Raw genomic sequence first — 18,529 nt, 5'->3', positions numbered from 1 at the left:
AATCAGAAGCAATTTTTTGATTGGCACTACAGAGGAAGCAAAGCAGAGGCGGGAATGACAGCCCCCCAAGGGCTGCAGCTGCAGGAGGTGCCGCTGGCACTGCCTAGCAAAGCCACTTAAGAAAGCGTAACATACAGCCTTTGCACTGCTTGCTCTGGGCTAAACGATCCTCCTCTGCAAGATGGTCGTTCCTCCTTAGTCCTGATGTTACACCTTCAGCTCCTTATTTGTCAAAAGCAGAAAAGTACTTGAAAGCTGCTCTTCAGCCCTTTCTGTTGATTGCAAGGTTATAGCTTGCCAACAGGGAGGCTCCATGAACCTTGCCTTTTATCTCAAGCTAACTATGCTATCATATGACTGTCTTCCAATTCAGAGGGTTAGTCAAGCAAACCCTCTCTTCTTCTGAAGTCCCTTTAAGTACAGGGCAATACATAAACACAAGCTATAATTCTTTATTAACAGCATAAACATCTAGTATGACAAGTTTATCACTCATATTGCATTTTAATGGGTATCTCATGATCTGTCAAAGAAAGGAAGGATGGAGAAAAAAACCCACAAGATACAGAGAATAGCCTAATTTTTGGTAGATATGCTACCTGTACGCTAGCTGTAGTCTAGATACCTGTTTGCTTTTGTCATGTGTAAACACATTTTCTGCATGCAAGTGTGTTTTTGCAGATGATCTTTGCTATTGTTCATTGTTCAGAATGTTTTACAGGATCCCTGTATTTGCAAGATCTACTTACATGAATAAAAATCGCCTTCTTACAACAGTCACATATTGTACCCACCATACACTTCAACAGCTCAGATCAGCTGTAGCACTACTACACACAGATACTCTCCAAGCAGAAAGCCAACTCCCCCTGCTCTCCTTGTTCCTGCCCATTACAAGAAGTAAAAAGCAAGAGCCACACATTTATGTCAGCACATGCTACAGCTTTTCTCAGGCTTCTGGTCTGCCCTGTGGCCAGCTGCACTAGGGCTTTTCCAGAGCAGTCCCACTCTTGCTCTTCCACTGGGATGTTTTGCATACAAACAGCATACTGATCTCCCCAGGATAATCTGTATGTATACGGAATACAGAACTCTAACACCCACCTTTATCACCTCAAACTACGTTAAAATGCTTGGAGGAGTATTCATGCCTCTAGTAGTATTTCCAAGAGTACCTGGCATCCTTCCCTGTCCTTGCCAACAACAGTAAATACTCCTAGGTTTCACCTTCCTCAAAAATGATAACACCTTTTTTCCACCATTACAGACTCTGAAGATGCTTCACATGCTCACCGGCTTCCCACTCAGCCATACCATGGATCTGTCCCAAACACCTATACCAACTGTCATTTGCTTCATTCACAGCTACTAATCAGGAAATAGTACAGTGAAGGCAGTTCTATAAAGCTTAAATACAAACTGTCCCAAGAAAGAATTTATGTAAAGCATTATCCAGAGCAGAACAAAATGTAGCAATATATGCATGTAAGATGAAATAAAACTGAAGGAACAGGAGAAGCACTAGAGAAAAACAACTCTGTTCCATCTGAGTACTCCCTAAACAATCTTACCTTCGTGCCCTATATTTGCAAAATAGGAAGCTAGCTGACCTAATCAGACTGGAAACACATCTACATCAAGAAGAGTTGTCCAAAGCAACACACTGTCTGCAGAAATGGGCAAGACTTGAACATACTGGTTTTCACACATAAGCCTAAGAATTAAATGCAAAAGTCTGAATTCACTTGTGAATAATTTTGATAGTTCCAGTCAACTACTACTTGCACTGAAGCTGTACCCTTTCTTCTTGGCCATAGTCAGTGTGAGTTCTAGGCTGAGAAATATCCCTTTCTACTTTCTTCTTCCTTAATGATCAGAACCTGTATGAAGGATTAAACTTCAGCTCCTCTAGCTGCTCACTACTAACTAGTCATGGAGGGTGTGCTGGAGCCTCTCAGTAACAGCCAGTAGCCCCTGGGCAACAAAAAGGCTCTTTTCCCCATCCTTACTAAACCAGCTGTTCTGAACTATAGTTATAAACATGAAAACATCCTTGTAAAATACCTAAAGTCAAGGAAGCTGTGACCAGCCTCTTTAAATAAAAAATCATAGCTACAAATTAACAGTCCAGCTTGCCCTCATCAAACCATGCTGCCCAGCTGGAGCAGGAGAAGCAGCAAGGGCTGGACAGTATTCTCTAGCATGTCTATAACTCAGTGTGGGCCCATACTGCCAAATGAGCTCACTCCCTTCTTCGTGCACAGGCTTCGATCATCCAGGCTAACTAGGAGCTGGCTCTTCTTAAACAGGAATCTAGAGGTGAACAAATCCTGTGTATCCCATGGACAGATGGGACCAACCTCAACCTGATACCAGCAATTAACGCTTTTGAATGGATCCCAATGACAGGGGAGATGAAGCAAGTGGAACCCTGGGGATGCTGACCTACACATGTGGATCTCCCAAAGTATGAAAACCAAGTATTAAAATACAAGTCAAGAGTTTAGAGTTTCTTCATCATCTGGAGATGATGGAAAAACCCTAGTATCTTATGAAGATTCTTGTTAAAAAGGTCTGGATAGAAGCAGCCTGCTGCTTCTAAATTCATGTTGGCTAGTTCTTTCCTGAAGGAAAAAATACATTATTAAGCCAAGACATTAAAGTTACTTTTGTTGGAAAATAGTATTTGAGAAACCAGCAGGATTTTTATCCTTAATTAGGATTTATGTAATTTAAAATGCAAGTTCTGAGATCTCTTTTCCCAGACAAAACTTAGAACTTCCAGCCAAAAAAGTTAGAAATACAGCAAATGTCATGCCAGTACAAAGCAATAGTAGATAACACAAAGACTGTTTTCTCTTAAGCTTTGTGTGAGACATATTAATTTCTACTCTACAGATACCTAAGCTTTTTGAAGTCATGCACAGCTTATTTCCTCTTGACTGCTGTTATGCAAAGACATAATTACTAATTTATGACATAATTATCTCATATGATGTTACATTAAAAGTCAATGCAATGACAAATTGAAAATATGAATGTGAGTACATTATAAACCTAGGAGCACACAGTTGTTACAGATTATCCTGGAAAAAATGCAAAATATTGATAAAACACCAAGCAACTCTAGATTTAAAAAAACTATTTAAATACAGTGCTCTGTTTGTGAGGTCCTGGGATATTCAATATATAACTAACCAAAACTCCATCCCCATATTTAGAAAGGAGCCATATGTTCACTTTGCAAATGTCTGTGGCTGTTTAAAGACATAGAGCTCTGCAGCTGAGATCGTTAGTGCACAGCAGGTGAAACTGAACTTGTGAACAATCATCAGTTATTTCCTTGCAAAGTCTGGCACGTTAGCATGAATGACTTGGCAGATTTAAGATAAGCCACCCAACCTTGCACTGGAAAAGATACTTCTCCCTTGTTGCTCTATACGAGCAACTACACTGGCTGAAGTCCCATGCCTTTGACAACACCCTCTTTAAACACCAGTTCACAGGTACAGGTCTTCATTGTCTCTTGCAATTAAACTCCATGTCCACAGGTTTAGTGGTTGGTTTTAGTGAAGGTCTATAACATCCAAGAGAGGATTATGTGGTTAAAAGCATAATCTGTGATAAGGAATTGTTTTTCTGTTTGCTTCCTAGGACTCTCTAACAAAACAGTAAAAATAAGTAATAGTGAGTGGTACATACATATTTTGTCCCTTTCCTACATTGCACCATCCTTCAAATAATGTGAAGGAGCTAAAAATTCTGCTTCAATTTTTCTCCATCAGACAGTTAGGAAGTCTAGAAATAATCCACTAAGACAGTAAGCTGAACAGTTATAATTAGTTACTCAGTAATGACTTGTTTATTGCTAGGTATTCTATTTGTCATAAAGTTTTAAAATAACAAATGAATAAAAAGCAACTGAAAAAGCCACAATAGTGTTGAAATAGAAAACTGTGACACCAGCAGCATATTCAGATTGCTAAGGACCAGCTCTTCATTGTTCAGAGAATGGAAATATCTTAAGAATTTAACATGACACAAAAGTTTGTATACTTTGGAACCTTGAGGCCTTGAAACCCCAGATTTTTAGACTAGTGCAAAAAAGCATATTAGAATATCTTTTGATGATATATAGCACAGATAATAGCTCAACTCAGTGTTTCCTATCAGCAGATCTCATAAAATCAGGAACCTCCTTAGTGTTAAAAGGACAGAGTAACCATATCCAATCAAGGCTATGCACTAATTTTATGTCTATTTGTTCTCTTTCTGGTTTTGAGCATTAAATAAAAGTACTATTCTTACTTTAGCTCATGGGCCCATTTTCTTGTTTCTATTTCAGTTCTGTTATCTGGTATCTACAGTTAGACACAACACTGTAGTTAAGGCTGGTTTAGTTTGTGTAAGGTCTCCTTTCCCTTCTCCTACTAATTAAACACATTCTCAATATCATTCACATTTTTCATCTCCAGCTGGTAAAATTTCTTCAAAGAGAGAATTTGCAGTGTGAGCTGAAAGCACTATCAACATATTCAATGAGCTAAAGGTTTCAAGATTTTGAATGCAGAGCACAAAATGCTTTCCACTAACATTTTAGAAACTTCAGCAGCAACGCATTGGTACACTTTAAAGAAAATGAACTTTTCTACTTCTAGTCCATCCTCACACCAGCTCTGCTGCTGTATTCCATTAACGCTACTGAAATCAATGCAGTGTTAAGAGAATTCAGGTAGTAGTCAAGTGGTTCATCAAAATGCAGCCCAGGGGACCACTAACAGTCCCTTCAGCACTACTAATACAGCTTAGCACTGCAGTGGAAAATATTCACGTGTGGTCCTCTGCACAGTCATTACACCGTGCTGCAACAGCAAGGCTTGAAAACATACAATTCTCCTCAGCTCCACGCTACTGCCTTTGTGGGATGCAAATTGACAGCGAAATGGGAAAAAACGCTTGGCATTATATACAGTGTGGAAAAAGAATACAATGGATAATGCACAATAAATACGAGTCAAAGCAAAGCATTACCCGGAGAAAGCTGTAATCTATTTCGATTCAGTTACAGCCAGTGCAGCTCACATCCTATTACATCTGGATGTACACACTGACGTTCTGTGAGGACAACTTTGTTTTTTAAGGTATGAAGATACAGAACGTTGTACGTACTATGTTAACTGAAGAAAAGCCTGCTGTAGTCCTCTTAGGAGGACAGCTTTGGAAATTCAAAGCAACATGCAGTATCTTCGCTTTTTTTAATCTAGTTTGCCTCTGCAAGTACAGGACTATGGGTCAAGCTATGGTTGCAGACTGTTAAAATTAGTAACAAGGCTATTGTATGTGTAACAAAGTTCACCAGAGAGCCATGGAAACAAATCAACTGATCATGAAGTTACCTGAGTCCTCCTCCCCACCTAGAAGGCATCAGTGTGTCAGCCCCAAGTCTTTAGGAAGAAGGACACAGAAATACCACAACGAAGGTCCTTCTCACCATAGTAACATTGGAAAAAAGCCTGCTTGCAGCGTTGCCAAAGCTAACTTGTCAGCCTGCCTTGCTACATATTCACGAAGGATGCCAGATATCTGACAGGCATCCAAGCCTTCATGTCTTACATGACAAGTAAATACTGAATTCTGCATCCTAATGAGTGACTCTAAAGATGTTAACACTGAAGTTATTAAAAGCAAAGTCAACAGCCAATACAGCAGAACGAGTTAATGCATAAGGTGGAAAAGCCACAGAAACTTTGAACAGACACACCAAAAATATTCTCCCTCACTGAGGAGTGCTCCATACAGCAACCTGATACTTAACTGTTCTTAGTCTTAAGAGTTCTCTGAGTACCAGCTATGTACAAGAGGGGTGTGGAGGAGGATTTGGTGTTGTCCTGGTTTCAGCTAGGATAGAGTTAATTTTCTTCGTGACAGCTGCTATAGTTCTGTTCTGCGTTTTGGATTTGGGATGAAAATAACGTTGATAACACACTGATGTTTTGGGTTGTTGCTGAGCAGTCAGGGACAGTCCAGCTTCTCATGCCCTGCCAGCGAGCAGGGGGGTGCCCGGGGAGCTGGGGGGGCACAGCCAGGACAGCTGACCCCGGCTGGCCAAAGCGGTATTTCATACCATACAACTTCGTGCCCAGTACATAAACTGGGGGAGTTGGCCGGGGAGACGCTGCGGCTCAGGAACTAACTGGGCATCGGTCAGCGGGTGGTGAGCAACCGTGCTGTGCATCACTTGTTTTGCATATCCTTTTATCGTTATTATTATTATCATCATTAGTATTCCTTTTTTTCTGTCCTGTTTATCTAAACCCACGAGTTCTACTTTTTTTTTTTTTTTCTGATTCTCTCCCCCATCCCACTGGGGGGGCAGGGGTGAGTGAAGGGCTGTGTGGTTGTTTTAGCTACCTGCCGGGTTAAGCCACAACAGATGTGAACCTTCACTTGATCATTTTTATGGGATCAAAGACAAACAACTAAAATCTTCCAAAGTGATACTCTTCAAGGCAAAAGAACATTTTGTAAACAACCAGTCTGGCACAGCTTTTGGTGTAATTATACTGACTGAGTTGTTAGATGGTTACACTTATAAAAATTTTAGCTTTTCACTGAACAAGCACAGTAGAGTGACGACAATGGCTTCAGCACACCTTGGCCATTGCTTTAAATCAATATTTTTGTTTTAAAAAAATATTTTGCAACATGCATATTCAGAATTAATACCACTTTTATTTAGTAGTGTTTTAAAGCCTGAGGAATTGAAACAGTTTCCTTTGGTTTGCTTAAATCAAGTTTTTCCCATAGCTGCCAGAAGAACACACCAAAAGTTCACAATTCAGGAAAAAAAAAAAATAAAACAAACCCAAAACAAAGCCCAAACCAAACCCAACCCACAACACACAAACCCCACACTGCCTGCTTACCAAAAAAATCACATGGAGAAAACAGAGGACTGATTCTCTGATCATGTTTGTGCAAACAGATTATCCTGTCTGAAGAAATATGCTTAGTGCAATACTGTCCCACGAAAATCAAGGATTTCTTTCATAGTTACCTTAGAAAAGCACAACTGTTAAAAGCCAAGTTGCTTAAACCAAACTGATCTTGTGCCTGTCACATGGAACCAAGGATTCAGCTACAACAGAAGCAGCCATGTAGACATGTGCCATAGTTTCATATTTCCCCATTTCCGTTTAATCGTCTCCAAAAAGCAACTTAAGGTTTACCTAGGGTGTTATTTGTGCCAGTGGCTCAAAGCTTCCTGTTCTAAAGGCTGATGAACATTCTTATCTGCTAGGCACCCCAGGTTTAGATGAATGCTTTCTTGTGTGTATGGGAATATATTACTTCCCACAAATGCAGAAAGGATGGAACCAAGTATCGTAAAAGCTTTTCAGATACAACTTGAATAAAGACAGAGGAGAGAGAGAGAGAGAAGGAAGGAAGGACTTCATTGCTTCTGAAACCAATCAGCTGAAGCTTTATTAACATCTTTATTAACATCTTTATTAACAATTCACCCTTTCATAAACAAAATGGAGGTTCTGAAATAGCAGTTGAAAACTGTCAGTATCAAAACAATCAGGTTGTTTGATGGTTTTGAGGAGGAAAAGGAAAGTATGCTTATGATTTTACACATGGATTTAAAGAAGAAAAAAAAAAGTAACACCTAACCTCCCACTAAAGCTACCCAAGCTGCTCCATGGCTTTGCTTTTTAACATAATCTATACAGCCTCACCCTCTAGCAGAGGTCCCATCCTCAGCTCCTTTGGGATTAGGATTAAAGATATTTGTGATATTAAGATGCTCTATTATCCTTTCACACAACCCCAAAAAGATAAGCTGTTTTGCTCTTGGCTTTCCCTCAATGAAAGATTCTGCAAAATTAACTTCAGAAGAAGAAACCACATGTAGTACCACACCACAAACTCTAAACCTAAACATGCTAAGGATATGAATACATAGTACAGTCTACATATACAACAGTTCAATGCTAGCTGCCTGAGAGTCTGAAAAGGGAGAGATTCCTCGTCTCTAAATGGGAACTCAAAAATTAATCAGTTAAAAGTTTGAGTTCACCTACTTCAGAGACAGCTGCGTTACAGTCCTTGCTAAATCCTTAACATTTCCCCTCCTACGAACTGTTATCACCTTCTCATTATGAACGAGCACAATCCAGATGGATTTTCTTCAGATCTTTTATCTGCCAAAAACTCTACACACCACCACAGAGAGATATTTTCTGTTGCAGATTTCACCACTGCCGCTTCAGTTCTACATGCCTGCTTACCGCCAGAGGTGGAAAAATAAAAAAAAAAAAAGAAAGAAAAAAAGAAAGAAAAAAAAGAAAAAAAAAGAAAAAAAAAAGAAAAAGGCACCACTTTTCTCTCTGTCTCACCAAATAAGGAGCATAACTGATGAAGAGAGCTTTACAGCAATGAGTAACTTTATTTCCAAACAGCCCCTATATTTTAAGCACTAAGCCATATTCTTAAGATGTCTGCCTGTCTGCCCAAAGTACAATTGCAAAACGTGGTCAAAGAATATGTTTTATGCTATGTTTTATGATACGCTAGGTAATCTCCAAATACCAGCATATCTCAGGTTTAAGTATGGTAATGAAGAGGCTATCCTACTGAAAAAGTCACGGGCTCTGTACTAAGGAATACCTATCACATAAATTGCTTGTTCAGGCTACAGTGGTCAAAGTGCAGGCTAAAAATTGATCTAAACTGTTTTTTAGGAAGCCACAAATATTTCTATTAGGCTGTTACAAGGCATAAATAGCCATGATGGCTACTGTGTGGCCAGAGATTATTCAACTTCTGGCTGTATTAATAAACCTAAAATTAAGATAGGCATTTTTTCCAAACTGCTAAATCGTTTGATTATTTTCCATGCCATTGCCTCTTTTTTCCTTTGCTGACAGGCTCTTTCGGAGAGCCTGTTTCTTTCCTTCATGAAGTAATTTATAATGGATTATCTTAGCATAATACTCCAGGTTTTAACACCATCCAGTCCAATGCTCATCTGGACCTCCCCAGACTTTGCAGTTCACGTTGCCTAACAACTTCCACAGTCAGACTACATTCTGTCTCATTGAATACTTTAAAAAAAAAAAAAAAATCTTTGATAGCAAGGTATTTCCCTAATGTTTTTTCTTTTCCTCAAGAAACTCTCCTATTTCATCTTTCTGTTACTGGCGCTATCATTTATTCACCCAGAAAACCTACAGAAGTTGCTGATAAAGTTTTAGAAGACATTTGGTAGCCCTTCAAATGACATCCAGCCTACAAACAGTAGTTACAGTTGTTTTAAAAGGAGCTACAAAACTTGTTATTATTCGGTCTTTTCTCATCCATGCAGTTCAGAGGAAATTTTCATCTGCTTTTATACCTGTAGGGCTGCAAAAGCTGTGTATTCCTTTATTAACACTGTCATCAAGTTACAGGCAACTGCTGCCTACTAGTACAGAGCAGATCTGTTCCTTAAGGGAACATAAACTACTCAAATTTATTTGCCCTGGCAGCTGCGGTGAACACTCTCAAAGCCTGGATATCTACATCCCCAGAAGAATATTAAAAAATATCAAAAAGCACATAGAAGTTGTTGGGTTTTTTTTTTTTCTTCATTAGAAAGCAGGATGATAGATTCTGTGTTGCAGTATCAAGGGACTGTGGTAACTGAAGGTGGTTCTAGCCCAAATGTACCGCACTGGAAGAAGTAACCTTGCAAGTTTATTAATTATAAGTAAGAACTTTCCTGGACCAATAGACATTTTGCCATCAAGAGGCAAAAATTAAATACCCTCTGACCTCGGTTCATTGAGAAATGCCAGCATTTTAAACACATTGATTTTTCAACCACTTTGCAAGTGACAACCATTTCTCAACATACATTCTCTTCATTGTTACCTGTATTACTTACATAGTCACATTCAAACTCATATCTAAGCTAAAACCAATGTACATATGAACAGAAGAAAGCATCCATATGTCCTAATACTATAAATATTCCCTTTTTATACTCTTATTTTAGCTGTCTACACAGAAAAGGTGGACAGGGGTGGAAATTTTTTTTTTTTTTTAAATCCATATCTGGTCCAGTTGCCAGTGTCCTTAATCTCAAAGAAAAGACTTTTTCAACCCATAAATCTAAGTCATGGTCACACACCAGTTGTGTTTATTAAAGTCAGAAAAAACTATAACCTGGACTGATTTCAATAACTTGACCCTGGAACTATACCAGGATTCTTACATTATCACCATTCATCTGTAGCTTATGAATACCGTTCTTAGTACTGTTTTCTGGATACAGCAATGTACTCAATAAAAGAAAATTCCACTTACAGAAGGCTTTGGGGGAAGAAATGTTGACTAAACATCATCATCTCTATTCTTCCTAGCTTGCAGATAAAAGAATACTATTTTTTTACATGAAAGTGTTACTAATATTTAAAATACACAATGAAGAAAAGCCCATAGCACATTCAGACAAGTCTAGCCTGCCACAATAGTCAGTTTTAAATTATAAGAAAAATAATTTTTGCTCTTGAGTTTGTGTCCAGTCACAATCAGCAATGAGGACAAATATTTACAATATAATCACCTTCCTGTCATTCTACTATGTCTTATTTTATCACTTGTATCTACTCACGTATTATATAACACACAGTAAAATTTACACAAGGTCAATGAGGACAAAATGCAGATTTCAGGATGATTAGTGACTCAACTATTTACTACCAAGGTTTACAAGCACTGTCAATAGGTGCTAAGGTACAGCTTAAGCCTACATGAAACTCCACTGATTTCAGAAAGGCTTTCCATAGGTAAAGGGACATGGTTACACAGATTATAGAATCACGTCTCAGTGTACTGTGACAGCTCAATCCAAAAATAATAAATGCATGAAGCAGCTCCACTGGAACCAAGACTCTTCTAGGAAAGTCTGCTAATGACACTGCACTGTTGCCTGATGAATGAGGCTATAAAATGCTTAATTTACTTCAGAGTTTTAAGCAGCAACTCAGAGGCAAAAAAGATTTGCAAACAACGTCAAGAAGTCTTTAAAAAACATTACTAAAAGTATTAAACATGATGTTGTTAGGGTGCTCCATAAATACTACAGATGTCCAGACAGAGTGAAATTACTAACAAAAGCTAACATGAGTTTGTCTAAAGTCAGCATTAAAATATTACAGCTGATAAAGAGAGAAACTGTAACCCTAACATGCTTGCTTTCTGTGATCATTCATAGCATAACAGCTGAATAAACTATCATAAAGAAAACAATGGAAGTATCACATGCATTTGTATAGATACATGTTTCAGCTTCAGTAAAATGACAAACTGTTGGGTAACAAAATGCCTTCTCTACAAAAATTTTCAGATTATTTCAGTTGTTCTAGCACAATAAAAAGGTTGCTGTTGAAATATTACAGTCAAAACCAGCACTGTAGCTAGTATTGTAATCACAATGTTTACTCACCTAGCTTACTTTCTGCACAATTCCTTGCTAACAGAGAAGACATTCACATTATGATTTTACTGGAATCATATGGCTTCCAGAGTTTGCTACCATCAGGAAACTGCTGACAGAAGACGGAGGGAGAAGACGAAACAAGTATTTCATTTCCATTTGCCTGCCTCTGATCAGATGAATTTCCACCAATTGCTTCAAATGGATGAATAGTAGGCACTTCAACACAAGGATTAGCTTCAAGCTCTATTCTACTCATTGATATTATCCAGCCTGGAGATACCTGAACAGTAACGTTATCCAAACAGGCACCAGAACAATACATTAATCAAACCTTAAGAAACTGTTTCCTAAAGGTCTTTCTGTTGTTGCTATTTAATATAGTTGCTTCAGATATTTTAAACTTGGAGCACCAGGAGTCAAACATAAAAAACTGAAGCTCTAATAACACAAAATGTTCTTTGCCACAGAGTGAGCCTCAGGCAGCAAAAAACTATGTAAACACTGCAAACTGAAAACTCCTACCAAGCTCCTTAAATGTTTCTTGTGACTACTCAAATTGTGAACCTAGGAAACTCCAAGAATAACAAACAAAATTCAATTCACCCTAAGAACTGATGAGAGATGTTTCCTAGTCAGATAAGAACAATGATCCTTTGCCTATAAATGTATAGCAACAACATGAGTATGCTTCTTCCAATTATCTGCAAATCTATTGAAATAACAGCATCAAGTCTCTCTTTTGTCCAGCTACAAAAAGAAAATATACAGGGATGTTTTTCATTTTATATATAGCCCAGAAACTATAGCAATACTGTACTAACTCACTTTTCATCGACATGGAAGATCTTCCAACAAAGATCTTGTGTTATATTCCTGTGGTAAAAACATGGCTCACCCTATTAGTAGTCTGCAGGTGCTATACCTCTTCAGTTACTTGTTTCGAATCTGCCTTCAGTCTAACCAAGACAAGAGACACAGGGGGAAAAAAGGTACCACAAAGCAAGCAGTAGAAGCAGTAGTAAACCACACATGCAAAGGGCTGTTGTAAATGCCTATAAGCATATTTTACTATGTGGCAAGAGAGACACAAAGGTCTGTCTCACCAAGAGAGAATATGCCTTGAACATCCTGGTACAGACAAATGCAGTTAGATCAGAGCAGCCGATGCAGCAACTCTGCCGATATACTGTAATTAGCTATCACTTGTACATTCACTCTCCCAGACTTCTTTTCAGTGGCATTACCTTACCAAAGGTAGCATCTGCTTCTCTGTTTTGCCAAATTTAAGCAGGTAACATCCTCTCAACAGAAGTATTTATTTTTAAAGGAAACTCAAGCACAGGCAAGACTTAGGAGTGCAGCTATCAAGCTGTTTACCAAGTTGCCCCAACTCTTCTGCTCGGCTCCCTTTTTGGGATGCCAAAGATCATTACCAGGGCAGCCTCAGACCTTCCTATGGGTCAGGACCGTATCTGTTTAACTTGGTGACAGAGCAAAATGGAGGGCAACACACGAGGCAGTATGAACAGCAAGATTTATTCAGTGTACCAACCGCATTCACAGCTGGGAACACTAAAGGAGCTGAGACGTACAGGTGAAGAGGCCAGCAAGGCATTCTACCACCACAGGATGACTTAAATGCTTTGAGAAGTTGTAAGGGTAGCGAACAGTCCATTCACTGAAGACAAAATTAATTACTTCAAATGATGTTTTAAAACATATTTATTTAAGCTGAGGGTACCTGGTAGGTTATCTCTGTGTGTCAAATTGTAAGAGTAAGACATTTTTAAATCATAAATATTTATGTTTGTTACTGCTTTCTTTCAGTTAATAACCAATAAAGTGCATATGGTAGAAATGCAGAGCAGATTAATACCAACTCAAGCAACTAGGCTTAGAGAGAAAACATCTGCCCAGTTTCATCTTTCTAGAAGGCATCCATTTAAAGTGTGAAACATCTACCATAAACAAGGTAGTCTATATGCCATTGGCAGAGAATTTTATTTTCTTCAATGTGTTCAAGTTACCATAAAAGAAAAGTCTTCTTCTGAGCTTGTAAAAGACCACTGGACTTAAGACTGCCATTGATATAGGCTAGACTTCGAATTTCGTTTTCTAAGGCATTCCAAATATCTAACACTGAAAAATCATGTTATGGTCAAGACATAAAAATACAGATTAAAGACCCCATAAATACTTTAAACAACTGCCATACCTACCTGCTACATTAAGCTTTTCAACTGCTCCTAAGCTGGGAGCAGGAGTGGTAGTATTGTTGGTAGAGTTTGCTCCTGTTCCATTAAGTACAAGATTTTCCACCTTGGACTCTAGCTTCCCAATGCGCTGCAAGATATTATCCAACAAGACAGCAAGTGTCTTCTTCAAATCTACAAACAAAAATGAAAAGTTAAATTGCTTAATAATGCAATGCACACTGTCAGACAGAATCAAAAAATAGATACAAAAATGAGACAAATATATACAGATACTTCCTCAGCGCAAATCTTTGTCATTAGTTCTATGCATGAAAGTTCCCTACTTTGTTCAGCCTCAGATACAAGTCTCCCTTGACATGGAACTTGTCTCCCTGTGTATTTTATAAAGCACATAGCAACTCATATACACATCCTAAATCCAAGGTGAAGAGTGAAACTTTATGGGTACACACAGGAACAAAAAAATGGATTTTTTTAATAGCTCAAGTAACAAGAAGTTGTTTAAATAATAATGAATCTAAACGTAAATCCCTATTCACACACTATCAGAGGGAAGTGTCTGTTAGATGCTCAGTCACCTAGAAACAAAAATCCCCTTCCCAAAAGAAGTGACAGCTTTGAGCCAGTACGAAAACCTTCTCCTGCATCTCCTCCACCACAACCAGGTTCTGCATTGGCAAAAAAATGCCAAGTTCAACCTTTCTGTGTATACCCAAAACACCATAAATCACCTGTTTCTTTTCTTCAGTCTGTTGGTGACTGCCTCCACCTGCCTATTTGGTCTGACACAGCACCTCCTTCATGTGGAAAGCAACAAACAGTAACAGGAGTTTGCATATCAAATGTCAAACCCAGAAAGAATTCTCTGGTATTTTTTCTTTCCCTTTTGTTCAGATTTCTTGAAGTAACACAGAGTTGGGCAAGCTAAAAGAACTCTGGGCAAGAAGGGAAAAACAGACCACTGTCAGACTAAACTGTATAATTATAGTGGCAACAAGCCAAAGAAGATGAAAGAAAGTATTGTTCTTTGTTCATCTACCCTTGTCTCAGGATTAAAGAATTTGGTGTGATGAATTTACATTATTTTCTCGTTTAATTGCATAAAATAACTACATGTGCATATGTAAAATACATTTTCTGCTTTCCACAACTTTAGAATCAAATAACTTTCTGATCTGTAATAGAAAATTTCTCCATACATCTGAAGAGATTTCTCTGCCCCAACAACAGTTTTATTTTTGCCATGCTTATTTTGTGCTCCCTTTATTTTTTCTTCCATGACTAGCCCAATTCTTGTGCAAATGAGAGAGTACATAACAAAAGGCTAATACTTTTAGAAAGTTTAGGATTCTTTTTTCCAAATAAAAGAAGAGTTATATTTATTCAATGGAGCCATAAAGCAGATCTTTTTTCTTTATAACCGTGTGTTTTCCTTTGTCCTTTAAAGATCAGAAGATGGAATCCTAAGCACTAACATTCTGGACTATCTTAAAAGGGGTCCAGAAGTCACTTAATGGTACAGTGTGCAGAAGAAAATTTTGGAGCAGAAATTTAACCTGAACAAAACAATGGTACAGAATGTGGGAAAAAATCTAGGGAAAAACGTAGCAAAAAAAAAAAATTCAGGAAACAATGAGGAAGAATCATAGCATAAAGACATACACAGAGCATAAAGAAAAAAATGGCTAAACATTGTAAAACTGATACCAAAACACTGATATGACAGACTGCTCACCAGAACAAAAATGCAACCCGAGGCTAGTTTGAGAAGGGGAGAGTAGAAGCACAGATTCATAATATTTTTTGCAAAACAACTGTTTACTGCTATAAAAATCTGATACTGTGTACATTAGGACTAAGACTTTTAAAAGGAAAGTATTTGATCCACCTATCTGACAGGTCAATATATGGTAGAAAGAAAAAGTCAGAAAGCAAACAAGCTGTGCAATCACAAATAAGGAATGACTGAAAACCTTTTGGGTGGGTCAATGTAGCCAAATAAAGCAAACTTAAAACTTACTTCTTGAACATGGAAATCATGACTGTGCTCACTAATAGCAATCAGAGGATAAATTTAAAGAACTAAAAAGGCTAAATAGCAAGGGTGTTAATTTTCATAGAAAAGTGAGCCAACTCCTGAACAGCTAACCTGATCATTTACTATCAATAAATCATTTGGTATGCCAAACAGGACAAACTAACTATCTTATTAAGTAATTATCACCTTACTCAGTTTTATAAAGTATTATTTAATATGGTATTATTCACTCACCATAGCACCCTTCCCTCTAATATTTTAAATAAATAGATAAATAAATATATTATCATTGTTTTGCGTTCTTCCATACTCTTTAATTGAAAAGACCTGTCCAAACCCGTCTTCACAGTCTCGTTAGCCTGAGAACTTGAAATTTCTACACAAAACTTAGCTTTGCCTTTACAGAAGCATTAAAAAGTTATTTCACCCACTTTCAAATGCAGTTTAGCATCTCCTGAGGAACTTGACCACTGTTTGGCGGCAACTCAACTAATTCCTCAGTGGGATTTGGAACAGGAAATGAATGCCACAGGCAACAAGCTACAGGGGATCTTAGCTTAAGGATATCTTGTACCCTCAGATCTAGCTAGGGCACAGATTAATGCAGTTACCTTTCAATTTCTGGAGTCATATTGGTTTGGTTTTTTTTTTAATTCTTCAATTCACCTACTACTGAGCACCCTTACAAGATAATGGGACACTGACGATGGTTATATAGCAGATAAGGTTTTGTTTTAAGCCTATGCACACAATTCTCTAGGGACCTCTACTTGCTTGGAGGTCTTCAATCTAAATATTGATCTAGTACCACTCTATTTAGCTTGTGTTGCTTTGTAAGATTACCATAACAGTATAGATCAACATGCAGTCACAAATCAGCAGAAGTTACAGAACAAATACAGCTTGTTATTTAAGCAACAAAGCAATGAAACTGTTAGCTATGTTTGGGATGATAATCTCAGGTTTACAGGCAAGCACTTTCTTGTGAACTCAAAAATTCTTTTTTTAGAGGAAAAAAGTGATAAGAGAAACAAGACATGGAGAGAACCTCCCAGCAGGATATTTTCATTACGTGCACCTTAAAAAGTAAAGAGTATTAAGAGAAAACTAGAGGAAAAGGTGCAGGTATTATCTATTGCATCTATCCAATTTCTTTAGAGCTGAATATTAAGGCAACTATAAAAGGAAACAAATCTAGATGACTAATTGGCCATTAACTTTCCAGATAGCCTGAAAGTGCATATGTAAGTAGTAAAGAAAGTGAGTTTAAAAAACGCTAAACAAGTAAGGTATATGAGGTTATCTTATCAGATTGAAAAGGGGACATATCTAACCTGAAATTGGATCTTATTTATATTTTCATAATATTTTCTGGCAATATGCTTCATCCTTTTCTGCATGCTTTCTCTCACACCTAACACAAACTTAAGTCTCATGTTGTACAAAATGGAAGAGAGTAAGCATTATAACTCACTGCCGAACAAAGCATTGAAACTCACAAAAAGAGTTCTTCACCCTGAGGCAAATATGATATATCTAAGCTTAATTTAAGCTTATGGCAGATACATAAACTTAAACGTTAAGTAAATTGACTGAACAAAGAAGTGAAATGGGAAAGAAAAAATAAACAATGAAACAATAAACAAGCAGGTCTCCACTTTATTGGTAAAGCAAGTTCTTCTTCCACAAGAAATTTATTAGATCACTGACATGCAAACTGAAAAGCCTCCCAAGTTTCTCAAAAACAGAAAAAAAAAATTAAATTAAGTTCTAACAGGTAACCGGAGGCATACCAGATATAGCTACTAGACAGATGTAGTAAAAATTAGCAGACAATTTCACTTCCAAGTGACTGGAAATGTAAAATTTGTCCCATTTCATACTTACAAACAAAGACTGCCTTCTCCCATTTCATACTTACCAGTGAAGACTGCTTTTTCCAACTTGTGCAGAAAATCCACAGGGCACAGTAGTGTCAATTGAGCAGCATCATGAAGTAAAATGTTTGGACAACTTAGAAAAAAATCTTAATCAGATTATGTAATCTAGAGCACACACTTACCATATGCTGTCACTGTCCCAACATAAGGCCCATCAACTACATTTTTATTTTCTTCGGCTAATGCTTTGATATATCTTTTGCTGAGATCCAAAATTTGCTCACGCAGGACTGAACTGCTTTCGTGTTGTGTTTGTTGCTGAATAGTAAAATGCAGAAGCATCATCCCCCAAATGAAACCAAAAGTCACCAGAAAAAAGCCGAGTTTCTGAGAGGACAGCTTCCATGGAGAGAATGCCATGATTCCCAACAGCTTCACACAGTTACTACAGAGGTTCCTAAAGCATGAAGCCAAACAGCAAGTTCATGGTCCAGGTATATATCACAGAGCAGGACTCAGTCTTATTCCAACTCCTTAGTCAACATGTATCTGTATTTCAGTTCCATCCTGTTGCAAGAGGAAAGAAAAGAAGCATAGTTACCACAACACACTAGTTTTCACTAGCTATCCTAGGTCTTCACTCCAAGTAGTACAAAATAGGAGTAGACAATATGCTTTCTTTGTTTAATTTGTTTAATTTGTACGTATCAACATTGTACTGTACTAGCCACAGCACAAAGAAGCTGAGAAAAGCACTGGAAAGAGAACAAAGAGGGAGTGATGCGCCTGAGCAAGTGTAGAACACCTCTCAGTATCTGGATCAAATTCAATGCTGGAAGCGGTTTCTAAGCTGAATTTCAAGGTAAGGCTGCTTTTATATATTTTTGTGTGTGTGTGTATACAAAAC

The 18,529-nt window shown here is 37.8% G+C and overlaps 1 protein-coding gene across 1 annotated transcript in view; it reads right to left on the bottom strand.

Annotated features, from left to right (window-relative positions):
* MGAT5 (mannosyl (alpha-1,6-)-glycoprotein beta-1,6-N-acetyl-glucosaminyltransferase) overlaps window positions 1–18,042 on the bottom strand; it is a gene marked incomplete at its 3' end in the record, with an annotated part of 67,556 nt that extends 49,514 nt beyond the window's left edge. The window contains exons 1-2 of the mRNA XM_010290769.1: window positions 17,805–18,042; window positions 13,708–13,875 (exon numbers count right to left, since the gene is read on the bottom strand). Coding sequence (XP_010289071.1) covers window positions 13,708–13,875; window positions 17,805–18,042 — 406 coding nt within the window. The remainder of the gene's footprint in view (window positions 1–13,707; window positions 13,876–17,804) is intronic.
* Between the last annotated feature and the right edge of the window lie 487 nt (window positions 18,043–18,529).

The sequence above is a fragment of the Phaethon lepturus genome, unplaced genomic scaffold (assembly GCF_000687285.1).
Source record: "Phaethon lepturus isolate BGI_N335 unplaced genomic scaffold, ASM68728v1 scaffold7767, whole genome shotgun sequence".
NCBI classification, from domain to species: Eukaryota; Metazoa; Chordata; class Aves; order Phaethontiformes; family Phaethontidae; genus Phaethon; species Phaethon lepturus.
This window is presented reverse-complemented; position numbering and strand designations above follow the sequence as displayed.